This window comes from Erpetoichthys calabaricus, chromosome 16 (assembly GCF_900747795.2).
Source record: "Erpetoichthys calabaricus chromosome 16, fErpCal1.3, whole genome shotgun sequence".
NCBI lineage: Eukaryota > Metazoa > Chordata > Cladistia > Polypteriformes > Polypteridae > Erpetoichthys > Erpetoichthys calabaricus.
The window spans coordinates 37331469-37349757 of NC_041409.2; the positions used below are offsets into that span (position 1 = coordinate 37331469).

Genomic DNA, 18289 nt, shown 5'->3' on the forward strand with positions numbered 1-18289 from the left:
AAGGATATTTAAGCAAACCTGTCTGCTGGTGGATTTATTTTCTGGATGAGTTTCCAAATACTACTATTGTGCAGTTTCTGTACAATTACATTATATTCCTGCCTTGCAATGTGCTTTTGCTACCTGAAAATTCCCAAGTTGTAATTTACCCTGAAGACATAGTGGGTGGAACATAGAAAATAATGCACTAGGAATAAGCATTAGTTAATTTATAAATCAACTTGCCCTCAAATTTGATACAAGTCTAAAGGTGTATACTTATTAAATAAGACATTAAAATGCATACACACAGTCCAGTTTCCCATTGAAAAATATCCGAAATTTTTATTAACTTGGAACAATGGTAATAAGATTTTATTCTTTCCTAAAATTAGGAGATGCTGCTAAGAAATGTGAAGCTTCAAAATTAACATTTTTCAATAGCGTTATTTAAAAAACATATTTTACAATATAAAAAGGTAACTATTACAGTATTTTTTTCTTCTCCACTAAGCATTTTTGAAAGGTTTGTGCTTTAAAAGATTAAACTCTCATACCAATGGAAAAAAAAAATCAATAAAAAAAAGACATCTAAAGCAAAGTAGAACTAGACAAATGTAATAAAAAGAGACTTGGTCAAGGAAAGCTCTAAAAAGACACTGAAAACACAGACACAAATCTACAATAATTACATCCACACTGCTTCGATTTTACGTCTCAGTTTAGCACCAAGCCTCTTCGAGCTCCAAGCAGGTGGTCTTTCTTATGCCTCCTTTCTTCAGTATGCTTATTCCGTCGTTCCACCCTGTAAAAAGAACATGAAAATTTATCAATGTGTTCAAACTAAACAAAAAAGATGTGTTATTGAGGAGTCATCATTCATAACAATTTTATAGATGTCTTAAATACAGAAAGCTATTACCCAAAAGACATTCATCGGAGAGACCTATATAAGTAGGTGGTGGTACACTTTGTTAAAATAAAAACGGCACCGCAAATATTAACAAAAATGTACAATACTCTTCTTGTTTGATTCTGTTTCCAGAACGAGATCAAGTCATTTGGCCCAGCAAAGCTCATTAATCCCATTTACTTTATTTACACTATTTACTTAATTTTCCAAAATAACCACTAAAAGAACAATGTCTGTCGTCACTTACACCACACTTGTGGTCCTGTGTGTGAAGAAAAATCTTCTTAAATGTTTGGCATAAATCTGCCATTGACCATCGACATTTATGTCCCTGTATTTTCACAGAACTAATTTTAAAGCCATAGCTCTGTTATACTAATTCCTTTTAAAATGTTTAGCACTTCAATCGTGTCACCGCTAAATCTCAGTGTTCTGAAATTAAAGAGTCAACACTTTCTATGGTCATCATTTTGAAAACTTCAGTCTTGTAATCTCATAATCTCCATTTGCTTAAGGTTTAACTGCTTCAGTCTTTCCTCAAACCTCATCCCTCTTATGTGTGCGTTTTTTATGTATACAGCTTTATATAGCACAGGTATAACCTACCTTAACTACACACTAAGTGCACTATATAACCCTAACATCGTGTCAGTTGCCTTTAATTGCTTCTTTAGACTGAACGTGGACAGTGAAGATGCACTTTAAAAAGTTTAGACAAAATTTATGCATTAAAATCTAAACTTTTCACTTCCTGTGTCTAAAACTTACATTTCGTTTGCCACAAATCTTCCTTGGTCTCCATTTTGGATTTGAGTGATTTTAGATTAATGTGGAACGGCGGACAAACTTAATGAGCCTGCTACTTAACATTCTTTGCCGCCAGATTATTTATCCAAATTAAGAACAGTATTGACCACGTCATTATTTGATAAGGTACACTGCTTTTATAACTCTTAAGGCAATTTTTAATTTCCATTCCTGCATTTGATTACAAGCCTCTCAGATGAGATCTTCAAAATTCTCCTGAAAATTCAAAGTGTGTGCATTGTTTTTTTAAGTGGGATTTTTTTTTCTTTTAAGGATATGTGTTTCAGATGAAGAGTTGTTATTTATGGTTAATAAACACAAAATATTTAATAAAACCAAAACACCTTCCAAAGTAATCTCCCAAGGTTCATCATATACCACCCATACTTCCACTCACCTTGTTTGTGGCTGGTGCTGCTTATAATTTTTCTTATGAGACAGTGTAGTGTTTTCTGCTCCTGCATTCTCTTTAGAATCCAAAAATGGTTTCAGCTTGCCTTTTTATAAAATTAAAAATAAGTTGGTTTATTTAAAGAAGAGAAAAAAAAAAAAAAAGATTTTGATAACATCATTTGCATTTGATTTATAAAGCTACAATTCCCTAGTGGTTGAAAAGAAACACAAGGGTAACAGAGAGACTCGGTGAGAAGGTTGAGACACCAGGCACCCAGGCAGGCTGGACAGCTCACTCAGAGTTCCATAACTAACCAGAGGTGTGGGCCGATTCTGTCATGGAGCTTTGTTTAATGTAGGACCATTACACTCTATGGATATTTGTGTAAAACGTTTATTTTCTTCTTCAAAGAAGATTACAAATACAATGTTTTTATAAGATAGTAGCATTAAAAAAAATGTACAAAGTGGCATTTTGAAGTACTTACCCTTATGGGGCTGGTATGTAAGAGGCCGAGCAAGACTGGCTCTTAGGTCAAATGTAGGTTTCTTATTTGTTGCTGGTGTGCTGACTGTAGTCTTGGTGGCATCACCTTCAAACTTGAAAGGAGTGACCACTAAGTAACAGGGGAGGGGAAAAAACAAAGTTTGACTAATTTGATAAAAATTTTAAAGCACATGCTGAGATCCAAAAACATTTAGCCATATACGTAATATTTTAAAACTGTCATCAGTCTAAAGAAACTTAATGCTCCTTTCACACTACATGCCCATTCCACTCTTGACAACATTGTGAAAAACAATAATATAATACCTGGGATCTATTAAAAATAAAACATCCCTGCTGCAAACACAGAGCTGAGCTCTATGGGTACAAACCAAAATATATATGTATATATAAATAAAAAGTGTTAAATACTGGATGACAAGAAGGAGGTGATTTCTTTATTCAGTTGCCCAGTGTGCATTTCTAAGAAAAGTTCTTTGCAAACACGTTATTATAAAGAATATAAATGATTCACATGTGTTTATAAATATTCAATGTGATTTACACACTAAAAATATACCTATGGTAAGAAAAAAAAAATTGGTCTTCACTTGTGAGCCATTTCATCACAGCATCAGAGTAAAAAGGAACTAGATTTTATATTAATTAAATTGAAGTAGCTTACAGGCTTTTCTCTTTTTTTAAAATTACTTCTGAATTCAATCTGTTTGAACCAGATCTTTCAGTAAGTAAATCACAAGTATGACGCAGGGAGAGGTGGGAAATAATTCCATAAGAGTTGTACAATTACCAGACATTTTCAACTTCTCAGTGTAGTTTTACCACATCTTAGTGCTCCCTTGAACTCACTGTTGGTTAAAAAACACTACTCAGAAGTGATGGTATACTTTATAATTTAAAGTTATTTTTAAGGCATTACTAAAACCAAACTCTTATCTTCACATCTGTTTCATTTAACAACAGAACAAAGCGGGGGGAAAAAAAACCCACAAGTGTACTATAAACGAGCCATTGGGTAAATTAATACGGACAATTTGTGCAGAAACCCGCTTGGAGTGCTTGATTCCTTTTATCTCAAGGAAGGATTTTACATAAGTTATTGCAAGCTGGTTGTTTTATGTTCAAAATACATTAACTTTAAGAGCCTTGGATTTAAGAAAATTTAACCACAGAGAACCAAAGATGATATCTACTTTGTAGCAAGATTAGTGGCATCAAAAAATAGCCAGCCAGCCACAATGGTGGAACTTTTCTGTCATATTTAAAAACAATAAAACAAACATCATTTAAATCATTTAATTACTCCTTTCTTCAGACCTTCATTTGAAATGCCACACATGTCAATAATAAAAATGAAAATTGACCTTCCCCATTACCTGTTTTGCTGCACGATCCTGGTGGCCCCGACTTTTCCACAGTGCACTTTGAAGTTCTTGATGCTCTAGTTGCTGAACTGTGTTTGCTTTTCTCAGCAGATAAGGACATCCTTGCTGGAGTCTTTGCAAGCGAGTACTTGTACTCATTATTCTTAGTTGCCTCAGAAAACCTGAATAATATGTCACAAAGAGAGAGTGAGAGAGAAAACATTCATGAACAGGATTTCACCAAGGTAGATATCAAATCCAAGAGACACACAAACACCCGATTTCTTCTTTTTCATTCCTATCAAACAAATGTAGTGTATGGTAATTTTTTTTTCTGACAGTCAGTGCACTTAAATGACCCGGTTGATCACAGAAACTTGGTTTCTAAAAGTCATGTAAATCATTATTCTGGTTAGAGAAACCAGGTTATTGTTCTCTGAGAAAGCTAATTAAAAGAGGTAAATATCTCTGTGAGTAACATGGTCATTTGCCCATGTAAAACCCTTAGCCAGGTTACAGTTAAGGATTCGGAGTTCCGCACATGTGCTTACCTGATTAGCTTTGCACTTGCTTTCAGCGGCCACAGGTAGAAGCATCCACAAATACAAACTTTCTACTTCAAATGCTTTGGTGATTGCATTACTGCATCTGGTTGAAATGATCTCAGTATTTCTGAAATCACTATTATGTCGATGAGTAGAACAGACAGTGCTAACCTCAGCAGCACAATCTCAAGAGCAGGAGGTTAATTTGTAAAAAGTAATGTGCATTAAATAGTCGGATTACTTTTTAAAGTAACAATTATCCTGACTCTTAACGCAATAAATTGTTACTAATAATATGGAGCATTTAAGTCAGAAAAAAAAAAAAAAATAAGTGCACAATTGTGTGCAAATTTCTTGAGCATTTTTTTTTTTACCAATCTGTTAAATTCAACAAATAGTAATTGTGCATTGTAATTTTCAGAAGTACGTCATGTTTAAGTTTTCTCTTTCGTCTGTAGGGGATGTGCTCACTTCCTTTCACTTAGAAAAATCATGTTAATTGATCAGGCATGTCCAATCTTTTGCCCACAACCAATTTCAAAAATTGTGCCTTTCTCATGGATTTTAATTTTTAAAAAAAGAAAAACAGATACATTCCTTGTTATCAAAACAATTTTTTACATGATATTAATAAGAAGAAACAAATCTCTGTTCACTGCATTTCCTCAAAGGTTTGCCTGTCCGTTGCAATTACTTTGTGCTGGAAAAGCAAAGAAAAAGGCAACATCTCTTATGTATCTCAAAACATTACTTGTTTCCACTTCTTTTCATATATTGTTTTGTAACAGAACATTATAATTATAATGATGGAAATATCTAAGATTTAGGTTATTACCATTATTTCCCTCAAAGAAAGTGAGCATACATTTCCCACCACTCTCAATGCCCTAGATTTCTATGTAATACAAATAGTACCTTTGGAGGACAGAGCTCTTTTGCACAAATTCCCTTTTAACATTACAAGTCTATCTTATACAGAAACTCTGTCATTTATAGTAAAAAAATAAACAGATTATCTTTAACAAAAAATGACATTAAAAGTTAATGTCTTCATTTGAAAAAGAAAAAATATAAATACAAGTTTACTTGCTTTGACCAAAATCAAAGATTTGAAGCCACATAGCAATAGAACAAAATACAAACAGGTGCCTCATATTGACATACATGTTGTTTACAAAATACTAAGAATTTAGGAGTATGAAGATGAAGCAAATTCTATAAAGACAAATATGATTGTGTTCAGTTTTTCCCTGTTACACATCATACAAGGGAATGTTATTTACTACATATAATTAAATATTAATAAACATGTAAACTTAAATAAGAAATAACAAGAACAAACTGCTAATTTGCTATAAAAAGACTAAGTAATGCTTAGTAGATTAGAAACTGGAGAAGAAACCCAGGCCCTCACTGTCTGCACAACACTGAGCAAGTCACTTCATCACTTCTAATGAATATGTTGTTTATTTGTGCAACACTACAGCTTTCATTAAAGTTTGCAATGTACCTTGCCATTTTGGATTGACGTCATAATCTGAATTTGGACAAACATGGACTTCACAGACCAGGCCAGAATTTTTAAGTTTGAAATCTGACTTGTCTGGATGTTCCAAATGAAAATTCTGAATTTCCATTTCAAGATGAATGCAGCAATACTTCAAAGTTATGTTTTTTCTTTACTATACATAAAATGTCTTAAAACGGAATTAGCTATGGAGGGGAAAAAAATATCCAAATTTAAGTTAGAGGGATGTCCAAACTACAAATCTCAGCATCCTCCAGCACATACCTCACATTCATTTTCTTTGTTGAGAAAATGGAAGGTTTAAATCCATCAGGTGCCCCTGCCTCGGTCTGAATGGCAGAGATACGTGATGATTTCCTCATGAATGAAGGGGTGGCAACTGTGCGCCTCCTTTCCAAAGGAGTTGGGCTGAATAATGCACTGCGGTTTTCCGATTTCTGTAAAGAGATGGAAAGTAACTCTGCTTATCCAACTCAATGTCAAAAAATGCACATAATTTTTAATTGAAAAAAGGCTTTACAATCAAAGATTCAGGACAAAATACTAAAGTTCTTCAACTTACAGAGGTGTAAAGAAAAATGCTTCATATACTGCAATTCTCTGAGTTCTTTACTTCAAACAATATATATTGTTAAGAGGACAGCAACAGAAATGTTATATTAATACATTTAAATGTATTTTTACTCTAAAACATCCTTTGCAACTTCACATTTAAGAATGTGTAATGGAAATGTTATAAAATGTAAAGTGTCAACACTGGTTCTGTTGTACTAAAAACTAGCAGTCATGACATTACCAAAACAGTGGTTTATTTAAGCAACATTATCAGTACTTTTCACAATGGCGTGCATGTTTCTAGTAAATAGCACACTCGGCAGTAACATCTGCCTGCAATTTATTTTCTTTTGATATCATATGTGACTGCTACCCTTCTTAATACAGTACTTGTTAATTCATGGTACTGTACTTCTTTTCTTAGACGGTCAATGTAATTGGAGCAAATGTGACTGAAAACAGGAACAACTACACAGATTTTTAAATATTTATTAAGATCTGAGGATGGTTCAGGTACTTAATTATTATTTCTACTATTGCATTTTTTGAACAGGTGGTATGGAAACAGGGATACAGAGCACATCAGGGAAGCCGAATTTCTTTTCTGTTAAGTAAAATGGGTTATCTTAATAAATTCATGATGCTACTGCTGTCATATTGCATGTTGTTTGGACATGCAAGTAAGAATTTCATTGTATTCTGTACTTGTAAGAATATTATTACATCTTAAGAATGAAGGGACACCGTGTACTTGCTAAATAACATGTCCACCCAGTTATACCGTCTCTAGAGCTGTGAGGCAGCACATATATCCAATGCACTCTCAAACAAGTAGATATACCATTTAAAGAAAAAAAAAAAAAAATCAGAATTATGAAAACATCTATTGTGCATCCAGATGAGACAAATGGCAGCATTTCCCTTTTCTAAAACACCTAGTTTGAGTTGGATACTGTAAGTTACAATAAAATTCTTGCTCCCTCACAAAATACAGTTTATATGAAAGACAGTAAAAATATTGTAATGCTAAAGTTCAATCAAAGTAAAAATTAGTAATTAAAACAATTTTTTTTTTACCATCACACATGCACAGCTTTAAAAACATACCTTTATTTCTTTTACATAATTTTTATTTTCTTCCAGTTTCTTCTTTTTACGTTCAATGTATGAATCAATAGACTCCATCTTTTTAAAATTGGCTTCATGTAACCTCTTGAAGTCTGTCATTAAAATGAAAAAAACTTTTCACATTTAGGTAATTAAGCGGAGTATGTCCTTACAAACATAGTTTTTTTTTAAAGGATACTAATGAAAATTTATTTTTTTTAATGCTTACGTGAGTCTGCCATTAAATTTAAGTGAAAATTAACTTTATCAGGTTCTGTTCATCCAAAAGCAATATTTTTAAGTATATGAAGCATAAAAGCTCATGCTGTATGCTTGATTTGCCAATATGCAGTATATACATCTAACCCATACCACATAGTAAAATTTGAAATAATGTTTCATACTCAAATTCAAAATGGAATGTACAACTTGGTAATGAGCACAGGTTAACACATTTTATTTTCAAATTCTTAAACATGCTTACGTTTATCTTTATTCTAATACTTTAGGACTGCAATTACAAAATGTAAAATGAGTCCTAAACTTTGAAATACTCATTAAAGAAGCAAGTTTCAGAATGTTTTTAATCTAACTACAGGGTTATAGAAGACCGAGTCTTTATCAGCAACAAGACAATGCAGGAACAGAACTGGACAGACCACGATCCCACTCTACACAAACATTGACCAAACCAGAATTTAAACCTACCCTTCAGGACTGTCAAACTACGTCAATTTAGTTGTTGTCATCATCCGTTTAATTATATCTAATTCTTAACAACAGCTTTGAATGCCCTTCTTTTTTGATGGAGGATATCGGATCTTGAAGGTGCATTACAACATCTTCTACAATCCACTTAACTGAGGGTAAGGAGGGAGTTACAGCTCTTATGAATATAGACACACTCATTTAACTGAATGATTATAAAACATAATAATTGCATTTAAAACTACAGTATTCCCAACATCAAAACTTTTGGTATCTATAACATAAACAGTATTCATAATAGTATAAAATTGACTGATATTCATCTCAATGACCACAATATAACCATCAATTTTTAAACCAACATAATCCAACACTTGCATCAAAGATGTAGCTGAGCACATTCAGGCTGCATTGAATCTTAAACAGGAGCCCAGGTGGAATAACAATACAGTACATTAATTTTATTAATTGTGAACCCAAAAATTCAGTTTATGAGGACTGTAGTATAGTCTCCAATTCCAAAGCACTAGCTGATTATCCTAAACAGGTTTTTATGCCTGTGCTCCAGGTAAAATACATCTAAGGTATGGCAGCAACAGTACAAGAGTTGTGTGACTGTAAAACACCAAAGAATATCAGCTCTCACAGAAATAGCTCTGTGTTATACCGAAGGATTCACATTTCTACATGTAAACTGCTAAACAGAAATGACATTTTTTTCTCATTACAATATCACATATTCCGACATCTTGCTCCATCTTTAAATATTTATAGTTACTTTATGGAAATATATTCACAAACTAAGACAACTTAACTCTTTTAGGGCGGATGTCGACTTTTGTCGACAGGAGGGGTTGAAGGCTAATGTCGACAAAAGTCGACATCCAGGGATAGGGGGCGACAATCAGCTGTTAATGGCGACAAATCTCACTGTCACGGCACAGGCATTCCCTCTGTGCTTGGAGGAATGCAAGACTCGTTGACTCGGCAACTAAACCTTGTGTGTGCGTGAGTTGCGAAATGTAAACAAAGGCAAGATGGCACTGACATGTGAAAAGGCAGCGAAGCAAGTGCAGAAAAGAAAACACTCGGCATACGATGTTTTGCACATTATCGCGGAGTCGGACTCTTGATTTTTCAGAATCGGACTTTATTGGCAGTGATCAGGAGATCGAGCAAGAGAGTGAGAAGCAGGCATCAGCTGATCAGACACCAGCCGATGCCGCGCCAGCGGATCTGCTGCCAGTTGAGTGCCTTCGCGCAGCCGATGCATCTACGGCAAGGTTCGCATGGGATAAATTCACAGACATTGATCCGTTGAGAGCCGATCTGGCTACCGGAGTTTACAAGATGGCATGGCTTGCTGTTGGACACGACAGATCACCAGCCGCTGAACTACTTCAGGCTGCTCTCTCCTGATGCTGCTTTTCAGCTACTGTCAGACGAGACAAACAGGTAGGCAGAGATTTTTTTTGAATCGCGGGCTGCGTTTGCATCGCATTCTCGTTTTTCAAAGTGGAAACCCACAACGAAAGACGAGATGAAGCGCGCTGTGGCATTACAAATAGAGATGGGACAGAACTGGTGATATAACTTCAGGGAGCATTGGTCCAAACGTGTTTTGTCCCCTGGTGGCTTAGGTACGTGCTGCTGCAAAGTTTTCTTCACTTCTGTAATAAACAGAAGCAAATCCCATGGGGTGAGCCAGGCTATAATGCCATACATAAAGTTCATAAAGTTTCAGAAGATGAAAAGAGGTGACAATACGGTTTTCATGCAGGCAGAAAACTTGGTGGCAGTGGCATGGCACGATGGCAAATGGGTGACTTGTCTCTCTACAGTACACACTAACAATATATGTGAGAAAGTGCAGCAACAGACAATTGAAAAATAGGCACCAAAGCAACACGTATTGTAAGGAGTGCAATGTGGCAATGACTGAAATTGGCTGCTTTGAGCGAGATCAGACTTTGCTGTGTAAAATGTATGTGATATGTATGTCAAATCAGAGAGTATGCAGGCTCATACAACATGCAAGACAGTAACATTTGTCAAAAGGAATTATTTTTTGTTGATTTGATATGTTAAACAATTGCTTTGTGTTCTTTTTTAAAAAATGTTAGTTTTTGGAAAAATATTCAGCCCTGGGAGAAAAGAAACAAAAAAAAAAATAGCCCTAAAAGAGTTAATTGAACCTATTTCTGAAATCATTTCATGTATGACTAATGTTATGTTTTATTGTTACAGCCGAAAAAACAAAATACTAATAATCAAAGCTAAGTCATTCCTGAGACAAACAAACACTTTAGCTCAATAGTTCAACTTAGCTAAAACACTTCTCACTGATTAATTGAGATTACATAATTGCATTTAGGCTATCCTCCACATTTCTTGGTTCATTTCAGTATTAAATGGTGGCATAAAAGCAAATGCTCCTCACAGTCCTACAAAGCTCTGTATACGTACCCAATACGTTTTTATTAAAAAAAAGATTTTTTAAATTTATACCACTTCCATCTATTTTCACATATACTGGCCATGCATGAATCGGCAGAAACAGGAAGAGGAAATGTTCTTCTTCCCGGGACAGTTAAACCACTGGCCAAAGGATGTCTCACAAACTTGTAGTGATCAGATGCACATATATGCAGCATTCAAACTGTACGAAACCAATGTAGACGTTTACCAGTAAGTAACATGATAAAAACCATAGAAAGCAACTTCTTTATGTCCACTATGTTGGAATATGGTTTTCTTCCATGAAGGGTGAACAGTCAGGGCATGAATTGTTGCAATAAGTAGTATCCAATCAGGGAATGGCCAGATAATAAGTATGGACCAATCAGAGTGTGATTAGAGTCTATGCTACAGTGTCACAGTGCTGAGCCTGTGTTTTCATGGGTATACAGCTCTGGGGAGCATTTTCAGAACTCTCTATTTTCAGGGTTAAAAACACAAACATATAAATAAATTGGCCTAGTCTGATTGGGTGTACAGAAATTCCCACAAAAGTTAACAAATTGTTATTGAAAAGAATTGTGAGGAAACCCTACAACTAGCATTGCACAATGACAACAATGATGATGATGGTCAACACCACCATCGTTTCCTTTCTATATATCCTGGTAAGTGTCATAGTAGCAACATGCCGAGTTAAACAAACCAGGTCACCCTAAGCTCAACAACTTCCTTCAGATTCTCCAGAGGGAAATTTCTAGATGTTTCTAGACTATTTAAAACTCACAATTCTGCCACAATCTCCTGGGTCTACCCCATGACAATCATTCATTGGGCCTTACTTTGCAAACCTCCAATGGAAGGCACCCATGACTCATCCTATCTACATTCCTAAACAACCTAAACTGGCTCCTTTTGATCCCAAGAAATAACTCTGAGGGTTTCCAAAGAATACACTTTTTATAAAGTTTAAAAAAAGCATGCTTCTAAAGAAAGCTATAAAACAGGACATTGAAATCAATGTGTAAAAAGAACAAGTTTCTTACTTGGAGTTGTTGGTTTGGTGGTCGATTTCTGCATAGTATTTAAAAGCCTTGCATTACGTGGGATCTTTCCAGAGAATCTCACAACAGATTTTTCACCTAGGGCAGCAAAAAATAAAAATAAAATGTATATAAATATATACAAAACTATACAAAAGTTTTAGGCAGGTGTGAAAAAATGCTTTAAACCAAGAATGCGTGCACAAATAAAAGCGTTAATAGTTTATTTTTATCAATTAACAAAGCAAAGTAAATGAGCAGAAGAGAAATCTAACTCAAATCAATATTTGATGTGACTACCATTTGCCTTTAAAACAGCATCAATTCTTTTAGGTCCACTTGCACAGTTTTTGAAGGAACTTGGCACCTACAGTACTGTAGGTTGTTCCAAACATCTTGGAGAACTAACCACATGTTCTGTGGATATATGTTGCCTCAAATCTTTCTGTCTCTTCATGTAATCCCACACTTGATGATGTTGAGATCAGGGCTCTGTGTGGGCCATACCATCACTTCCAGGACTCATCATTCTTCTTTACACTGAAGACAGTAGTTCTTAATGACATTGGCTGTATGTTTGGGGTTGTTGTCATGCTACTGAATAAGTTTGGGGCCAATCAGACACCTTCCTTGATGGTATTGCAAGATGGAGAAATATATGTTTGTATTTCTCAGTATCGAGGACACCATTAATCCTAACCAAATTCCCAACTCCATTTGCAGAAATGCAGCCCCAATCTTGCAATCTACCATGCTACACTGTTGCATGCAGACATTCATTACTGTACCGTTCTCCAGCCCTTCGGTGAACAAACTAAACTGCCTTCTGCTACAACCAAATATTTCAAATATTTTCAAATTTTGACTCATCAGTCCTGGACACCTGCTGCCATTTTTCTGCATTCCAGTTCTTATGTTTTCGTGCATAACCGAGTTGCTTGGCCTTGTTTCCACGTCGGAGGTATGGCTTTTTGGGCGCAATTCTTCCATGAAGACCTCTTCTGGTCAGACTTCTCTGGACAGTAGATGATGGCTCTGCTGGACATCTTCCAGTTTTGAAGGGAAGTAAGCATGATGCATCTTTCATCTGCCACACAAAAAGTTTCCTTGGCTGACCACTGCGACTAGTCCTCAATATTGCCCGTTTCTTTGTGCTTCTTCAAGAGAGCTTGAACAGCAGTCCGCTATGAAATCTCTGCCTGGGAGAGACCGTGCTAATGTACATGTAATGTTGCTGTGCTCCTATGACCTGTGACATGAAACAGTCTTCCACAACCTCATCTTGGTAGCAGAAGTTGGCTGTTTCTCACCCAGTTTTCAGCCTCCTATACAGTTGCTTTTGTTTCAGTTAATGACTGTGTTTCAACCTACATGTGAAAATGATGATCACTAGCACCTCTTTGGTATAATTGGTTAATCATACACCCTGACTATAATCCTATAAAATCCTTGACTTTGTGCAAATGTACCTATAAGAACTGATGCTGGTTTGAAAACCTCCTTAAAACTTATAAAAAACAAATGTTAAGAGGAGCTGAGGGTTAAAAAAAAGCTAAAGCAGCCTACCGGGTTCATAACAAACCTACAGCTTCAAACAAAAAAAGTCAAATTATTGAACTTTTCACTTAAAGGGAAAAATCCAGCAAGTCTGCTGGTATGGATATGGTAAAGCCAAACAAACAGTTATTAGCTTTCCATATCATCCTCTTTCATCTCATTTGCAAACTGCTACCAAATATCCAAAATCACCTTCAACTGGGAATCCAGTGGCATATTCCTAAAACAGACTAAGAATTTACACAGCATTTACACCTATTCTTTAATCCTGTTTAAGTATTAAGCTTCAGCAACATCCAAATTACTGAAGTGTAAACCACAACCTGAATAATTACATAAACAAACCATATGATGTGCAGGGCCTAAAAAAGTAATTAAAACCCATTAGTCACAAATTACCCATTCACATGTGCAGCCTTATTCCTTCAATTCTAATAGCACACTACCTTTGTTTTCTTTTTCCACAGCCTTATCAAGAGTCATAATGTCAGCATTCACTTCATTATTCTGTATTACATGGGCTTCATTGGTTTCCATTTTAAAACTATTTCTCGAAAATGTAACTTCTGAAGTTTGCTGTCCCTTTTGCTCTTCTATAACAACCTAAAAAGCAAACACATGCATACATAAAATTAATTTTACTACCTAAAGCTGCTTTAAACCGTTTACAGTGAGATTTTTGCTGTTATTTTAATGCCCACTATACAATTTCAAGTAAAAGGTACACCAAATGAACCAATCTCAAGTGTATGGCTTTGAAGGAGTTAAACCAAACATTCACTTAATTACTCCATACAACCATGTCATAGACGGACTCATTTTTGATTTGAAATTCCTAAGCAGAATTCTTCTCTGTTAACTCCCCCATACTACTCAGTGTTTTGTTTTATGGATTTCAATAACAGTCACATAATCTATATACTATGTGAATTCTAAAATATAATGCTACTGTTACTTTCTTCATTATTTTTTTTATTAAAAAATGTTACATTATCACAGATCTAGAAGTTAGGGCAATTTCATATCACAATACACATGTAAGAAAGGGACATTAGTTGACGTGATCTTATTTTTTTAATATTTGATGCCCAGTTTACTTTCAGTGTCAGCTCCAACTGATGCTCCTCGAGTGTGCTCTATCATGTGTGTTAAAACTAATGGTTTCATTTGCATGCATCTTCTTTCTGGCTTAGTGTAGAAATGCACCAAACTAACAAAACTGGTGCAAAAATAAAAGATGGCAAAAAAACTATCAGCCAAACTTTTTAGATAATCTCATAGGCTGCCAAACACTCCAGTCCCCTGAAGTGTCTTCCATATTTAATTTTTTTAGAATTTAGAACGACAGGTCTGCCTAACATACATGTGCTTGTGATGTTGGAGAAAAACTAACATACCCACAGAAAAACCCACTCAGACATGGAGACATTTTACCAGTTCAATAAAGTGCCTGGGCATTTTTGTTCAAGAAGCAGCAGTGCTAAGCATTGTGGCACCCTAAATAAATCAACATCAAATACTTGCTTGCAAAAAAATCCTTAAGCTTAAACTTGAGTTTAGAAAATGGATGGCTAGGCTCTTGAATGATTGTGTTATGATTATAATGTGTCTTCCATGAACCCTTTGTAATTAGCATTATTGTTTACTCAGAAAAAAAAGAACTATACAGCAATTGACTGAATTACACATTTATTCACTTAATACCGCGACTGGACCAATCATCAGTTATATCTGGCAGTTACCAGTTTCACAAATGACTTTTATGTAGTTTAATTTTCTAGTAGCTCCAAAGTGGAATTCATATTTACTGCGAATCACTGCCTGACACAGCATCCCCAAACTTTTAGTAATCAGCTTCTTATAATTCAGACAAATACAACAACACATTGAAGATACTAACCTGCATATCTTCTTTTTTAATACCACTGAATTTAATTGTTCCAGTGGTACGGCCACGTCCACGCCTTTTAGTGACAAAGGTCTGAATAACTGGTTCTTCCTTACCAAACTCATTATCATCCTTGTTGGCTGAAGTCAACTGATCTGATTGGTGTTCTTGTTTCTGTCAATTCAAACAATTAATATCAAGTTTTTGTTTTAATCTACTTTCAAAGTAATTCCAAAATTTACAAAAATGCTTATATATTTTAAAATATTAGTTAATTTCGGAAATGAATACATATTTCAATAAAAATTGAAGAGATATTTGATCTAACATCTGAAAGGCAAATTTTTTTTAGATGAGAAGCAAATCTTAAAAAATGTATTTACTAAAAATGCCTTAATTGCAGTTGGTGACTAAAGCTAAACTACGTACCGGGCTCTTGGTTCACTATTATCAAAGCAGCATTGTTTGCAGTGGACTCTCAAGTGTCATCCTCACAGACTTTAGCCAGATCTGAGAGATACTTGTATTAAACACTGCTTCTTTTAATAGCAAGGTTTAATTGGTGTCAAAAATGTTAAGAATAAAGCAAGCCATGCTAGACATGTTGCCCCCTATGAAGAAGCCCAGTCAAACAGATGGTTATTGTGATACACAATTAAGACCTATACTACAGAATGTAGATTTAAGTGAGCAGATTTGCATTATTAACTGCATAACATCCCAGCAAAAAAGATGGATGGCTGGCTGGCTGAGGACCTAACAAGCAATACTGTAGCTACTGACCAGTTCATTTTCAAACTGTCATTCATTTGTCCTGTAACTAAAACTTCATTATAAAACATCAGACAATACTTGAATTTGTTGTAAATGATGTTTATATATTTTTTGTCCGGTAAAGTTTAAAATTAATCATGACTTACCGCTTTACCTATCAGTATCTACTGCACAAGGTTGCAGCACCAGAAGGATTAGCAAAAACATTTTATGCAGTACTGTAGGTTATAATGACAACACATTGAACTGAAAAGAAAAGACGTTGACTTATTACCTGTTCATATGAAGGGCCATTTTGCAACTGAAAGTGTTGCTTGAGTGCTTTAAGAAGTTTATCGGCCTATGAATTTAAAATACACAGTTAAATTTAGTTTGTGAAGTCATAAGGTGTTTTTTTTTAATATAACCACTTCATTATATTACTGAACAAACATATTAAAACACAAACAGCCACAAAAGTAAGTGTATTCTCACATCTGACCAGCAAGCACCACTGGACAACTGTGTAGATTAACGGACAGCAGGACCAGCCTTCTTTTAAATGCTGAGTGGCACAAACCACAAAGTCACAAGATATTCATGCATACTTTATTATAGGACTACATACAAGCATTTATTATTTAACCAATTTCTGTGGGATTTGTGATTAAAACACACATACACAAACACTTAAACACTATTAGATAGAAGCAGATATTTAAATAGGTAGATAATGCCCTTTTTACAGACCTCATATTTTCCAGCACCTGTGATATATGCGAACGTTTAAATTATGATATGCAGGAGAAGTAGATTAAAAATGGCACACTATAAAATGCTAGATAGATATGAAGAGCAATATATAGAAGATCGATACTGTATATACTTAAGCAATTAGATACAGTACACTGTTCAGAGACGCTGCCTTTTTCAGTGGCTGTGATTTATGCAAACATTTAAACAACAGGACCTGCAGGAGATGTAGGCATTATATGACATGGTAGACAGATATGAAATAGTTCAGCAATTGAATACTCCATTCGAATTCCTGATTAAGGCCGTTTTTTTGGAGAAGGTAACACAAGCCTCCAATTATACACACACTGGGGTCAGGGTTACCTCTCTAACAAACTAGTATTCGGTGAATCAGGTTAAAGATACTGGAAGTATCAGAACCGCGTTTGCACGCTACCATAAATGTAGAAACATAAAACGGAAAAATTATTAACATGTTTTTAAATAACATCAGTGCCCTCATCAGTGTGATGCTTGAAAAAGGCGCACAGTCTGATGTCAAATGCGTCTCTGTATTTCATTGAAGTCACACCCCCTCCTAGAACCATACAAATCGAAATCAAATCATACCCGTTAATAAAACTGGGAAAACTGCTTTTCTAAAGCACACACACAGAGAAATGAACTCTGCAAATTCTGGAAAATAATCTTTGCTTCGGAATTGTCTCGTGGAAGAAAACAACAAGAAGTCGGAGTTTATCTTTTTGATCGTAATATATCAGAGCCACCCCGTAGAGGAGTGCCAAGTTAATTTTTTTTTTTTTATTTCAGACATTTTTCCCTATTATAAAAGCAGCTACTCGACATCCCGGATGCGCCTGCAGCTCTGTGCCAACTTATCCTTTCTGTTATAAGCCTTCGAAAACATAACCGTAAAACAAGTTTACCTTCATATTCGCCTTCAAGCCTACATCCTTCGCGAGCTGCCGTAGCTCCGCATATTTTAAGGATTCTAAATCCAGATTCATTTCTGTCAAATCAACAAATCAGTCACAGAAAGCAAACGACAAAAGCTCTTGACGTTTCCTTGCAAGGTCTGTACGATCAAATCTGCGCGCCGGGCCGTTAAGCAAAACAATTTGAAATTTGCGCTCGGCGATTGGCTTCGCTTAAGCCCGCCTTTTGCGTCATAACGCCTAACAGCTTGCAGGAAAAATGGGGCGTGTCTTTAATGTGTGGTACGGTGGCCCTAATGGGCCAAACGCGAGCTCGCTTTAAAAGAACGAAATGTTTAGTTTCAAAGTGGTGTTTAATTACATTAACGTGTAATCCACATGTAATTAATAACACACATCTGGGCACTTTTAAGTTCAGTATCATATACTCTAATAAACACACTTTGCATATGTGTCAGAGGGAGAACATTTCTGAAACGCTATGTCCTGCTTC

At 35.3% G+C, this 18289-nt stretch overlaps 1 protein-coding gene across 1 annotated transcript; it reads right to left on the reverse strand.

Annotated features, from left to right (window-relative positions):
• Positions 1–297: 297 nt before the first annotated feature.
• nusap1 (nucleolar and spindle associated protein 1) lies at positions 298–17957 on the reverse strand. The gene is made up of 11 exons (XM_051920080.1): positions 17788–17957; positions 16401–16466; positions 15365–15526; positions 13911–14067; positions 11911–12006; positions 7700–7812; positions 6302–6474; positions 3977–4146; positions 2581–2709; positions 2097–2196; positions 298–784 (listed from the first exon to the last, which is right to left on the reverse strand). Exons 1-11 carry the CDS (start codon positions 17866–17868, stop codon positions 697–699), a joined length of 1335 nt encoding a protein of 444 aa, XP_051776040.1. The 5' UTR covers positions 17869–17957; the 3' UTR covers positions 298–696.
• Positions 17958–18289: the final 332 nt, after the last annotated feature.

Bases quoted from the DNA above. Each gene is read 5' to 3' on its own strand.
- nusap1 (XM_051920080.1), bottom strand. From the start codon at position 17,868: ATGAATCTGGATTTAGAATCCTTAAAATATGCGGAGCTACGGCAGCTC. The intron at 14,068-15,364 runs GTTAGTATCTTC...TTTGCTTTTTAG, and splicing joins TTAAAAAAGAAGATATGCAG to GTTGTTATAGAAGAGCAAAA. The intron at 12,007-13,910 runs GTAGTGTGCTAT...TTGCTGCCCTAG, and splicing joins TGTGGAAAAAGAAAACAAAG to GTGAAAAATCTGTTGTGAGA.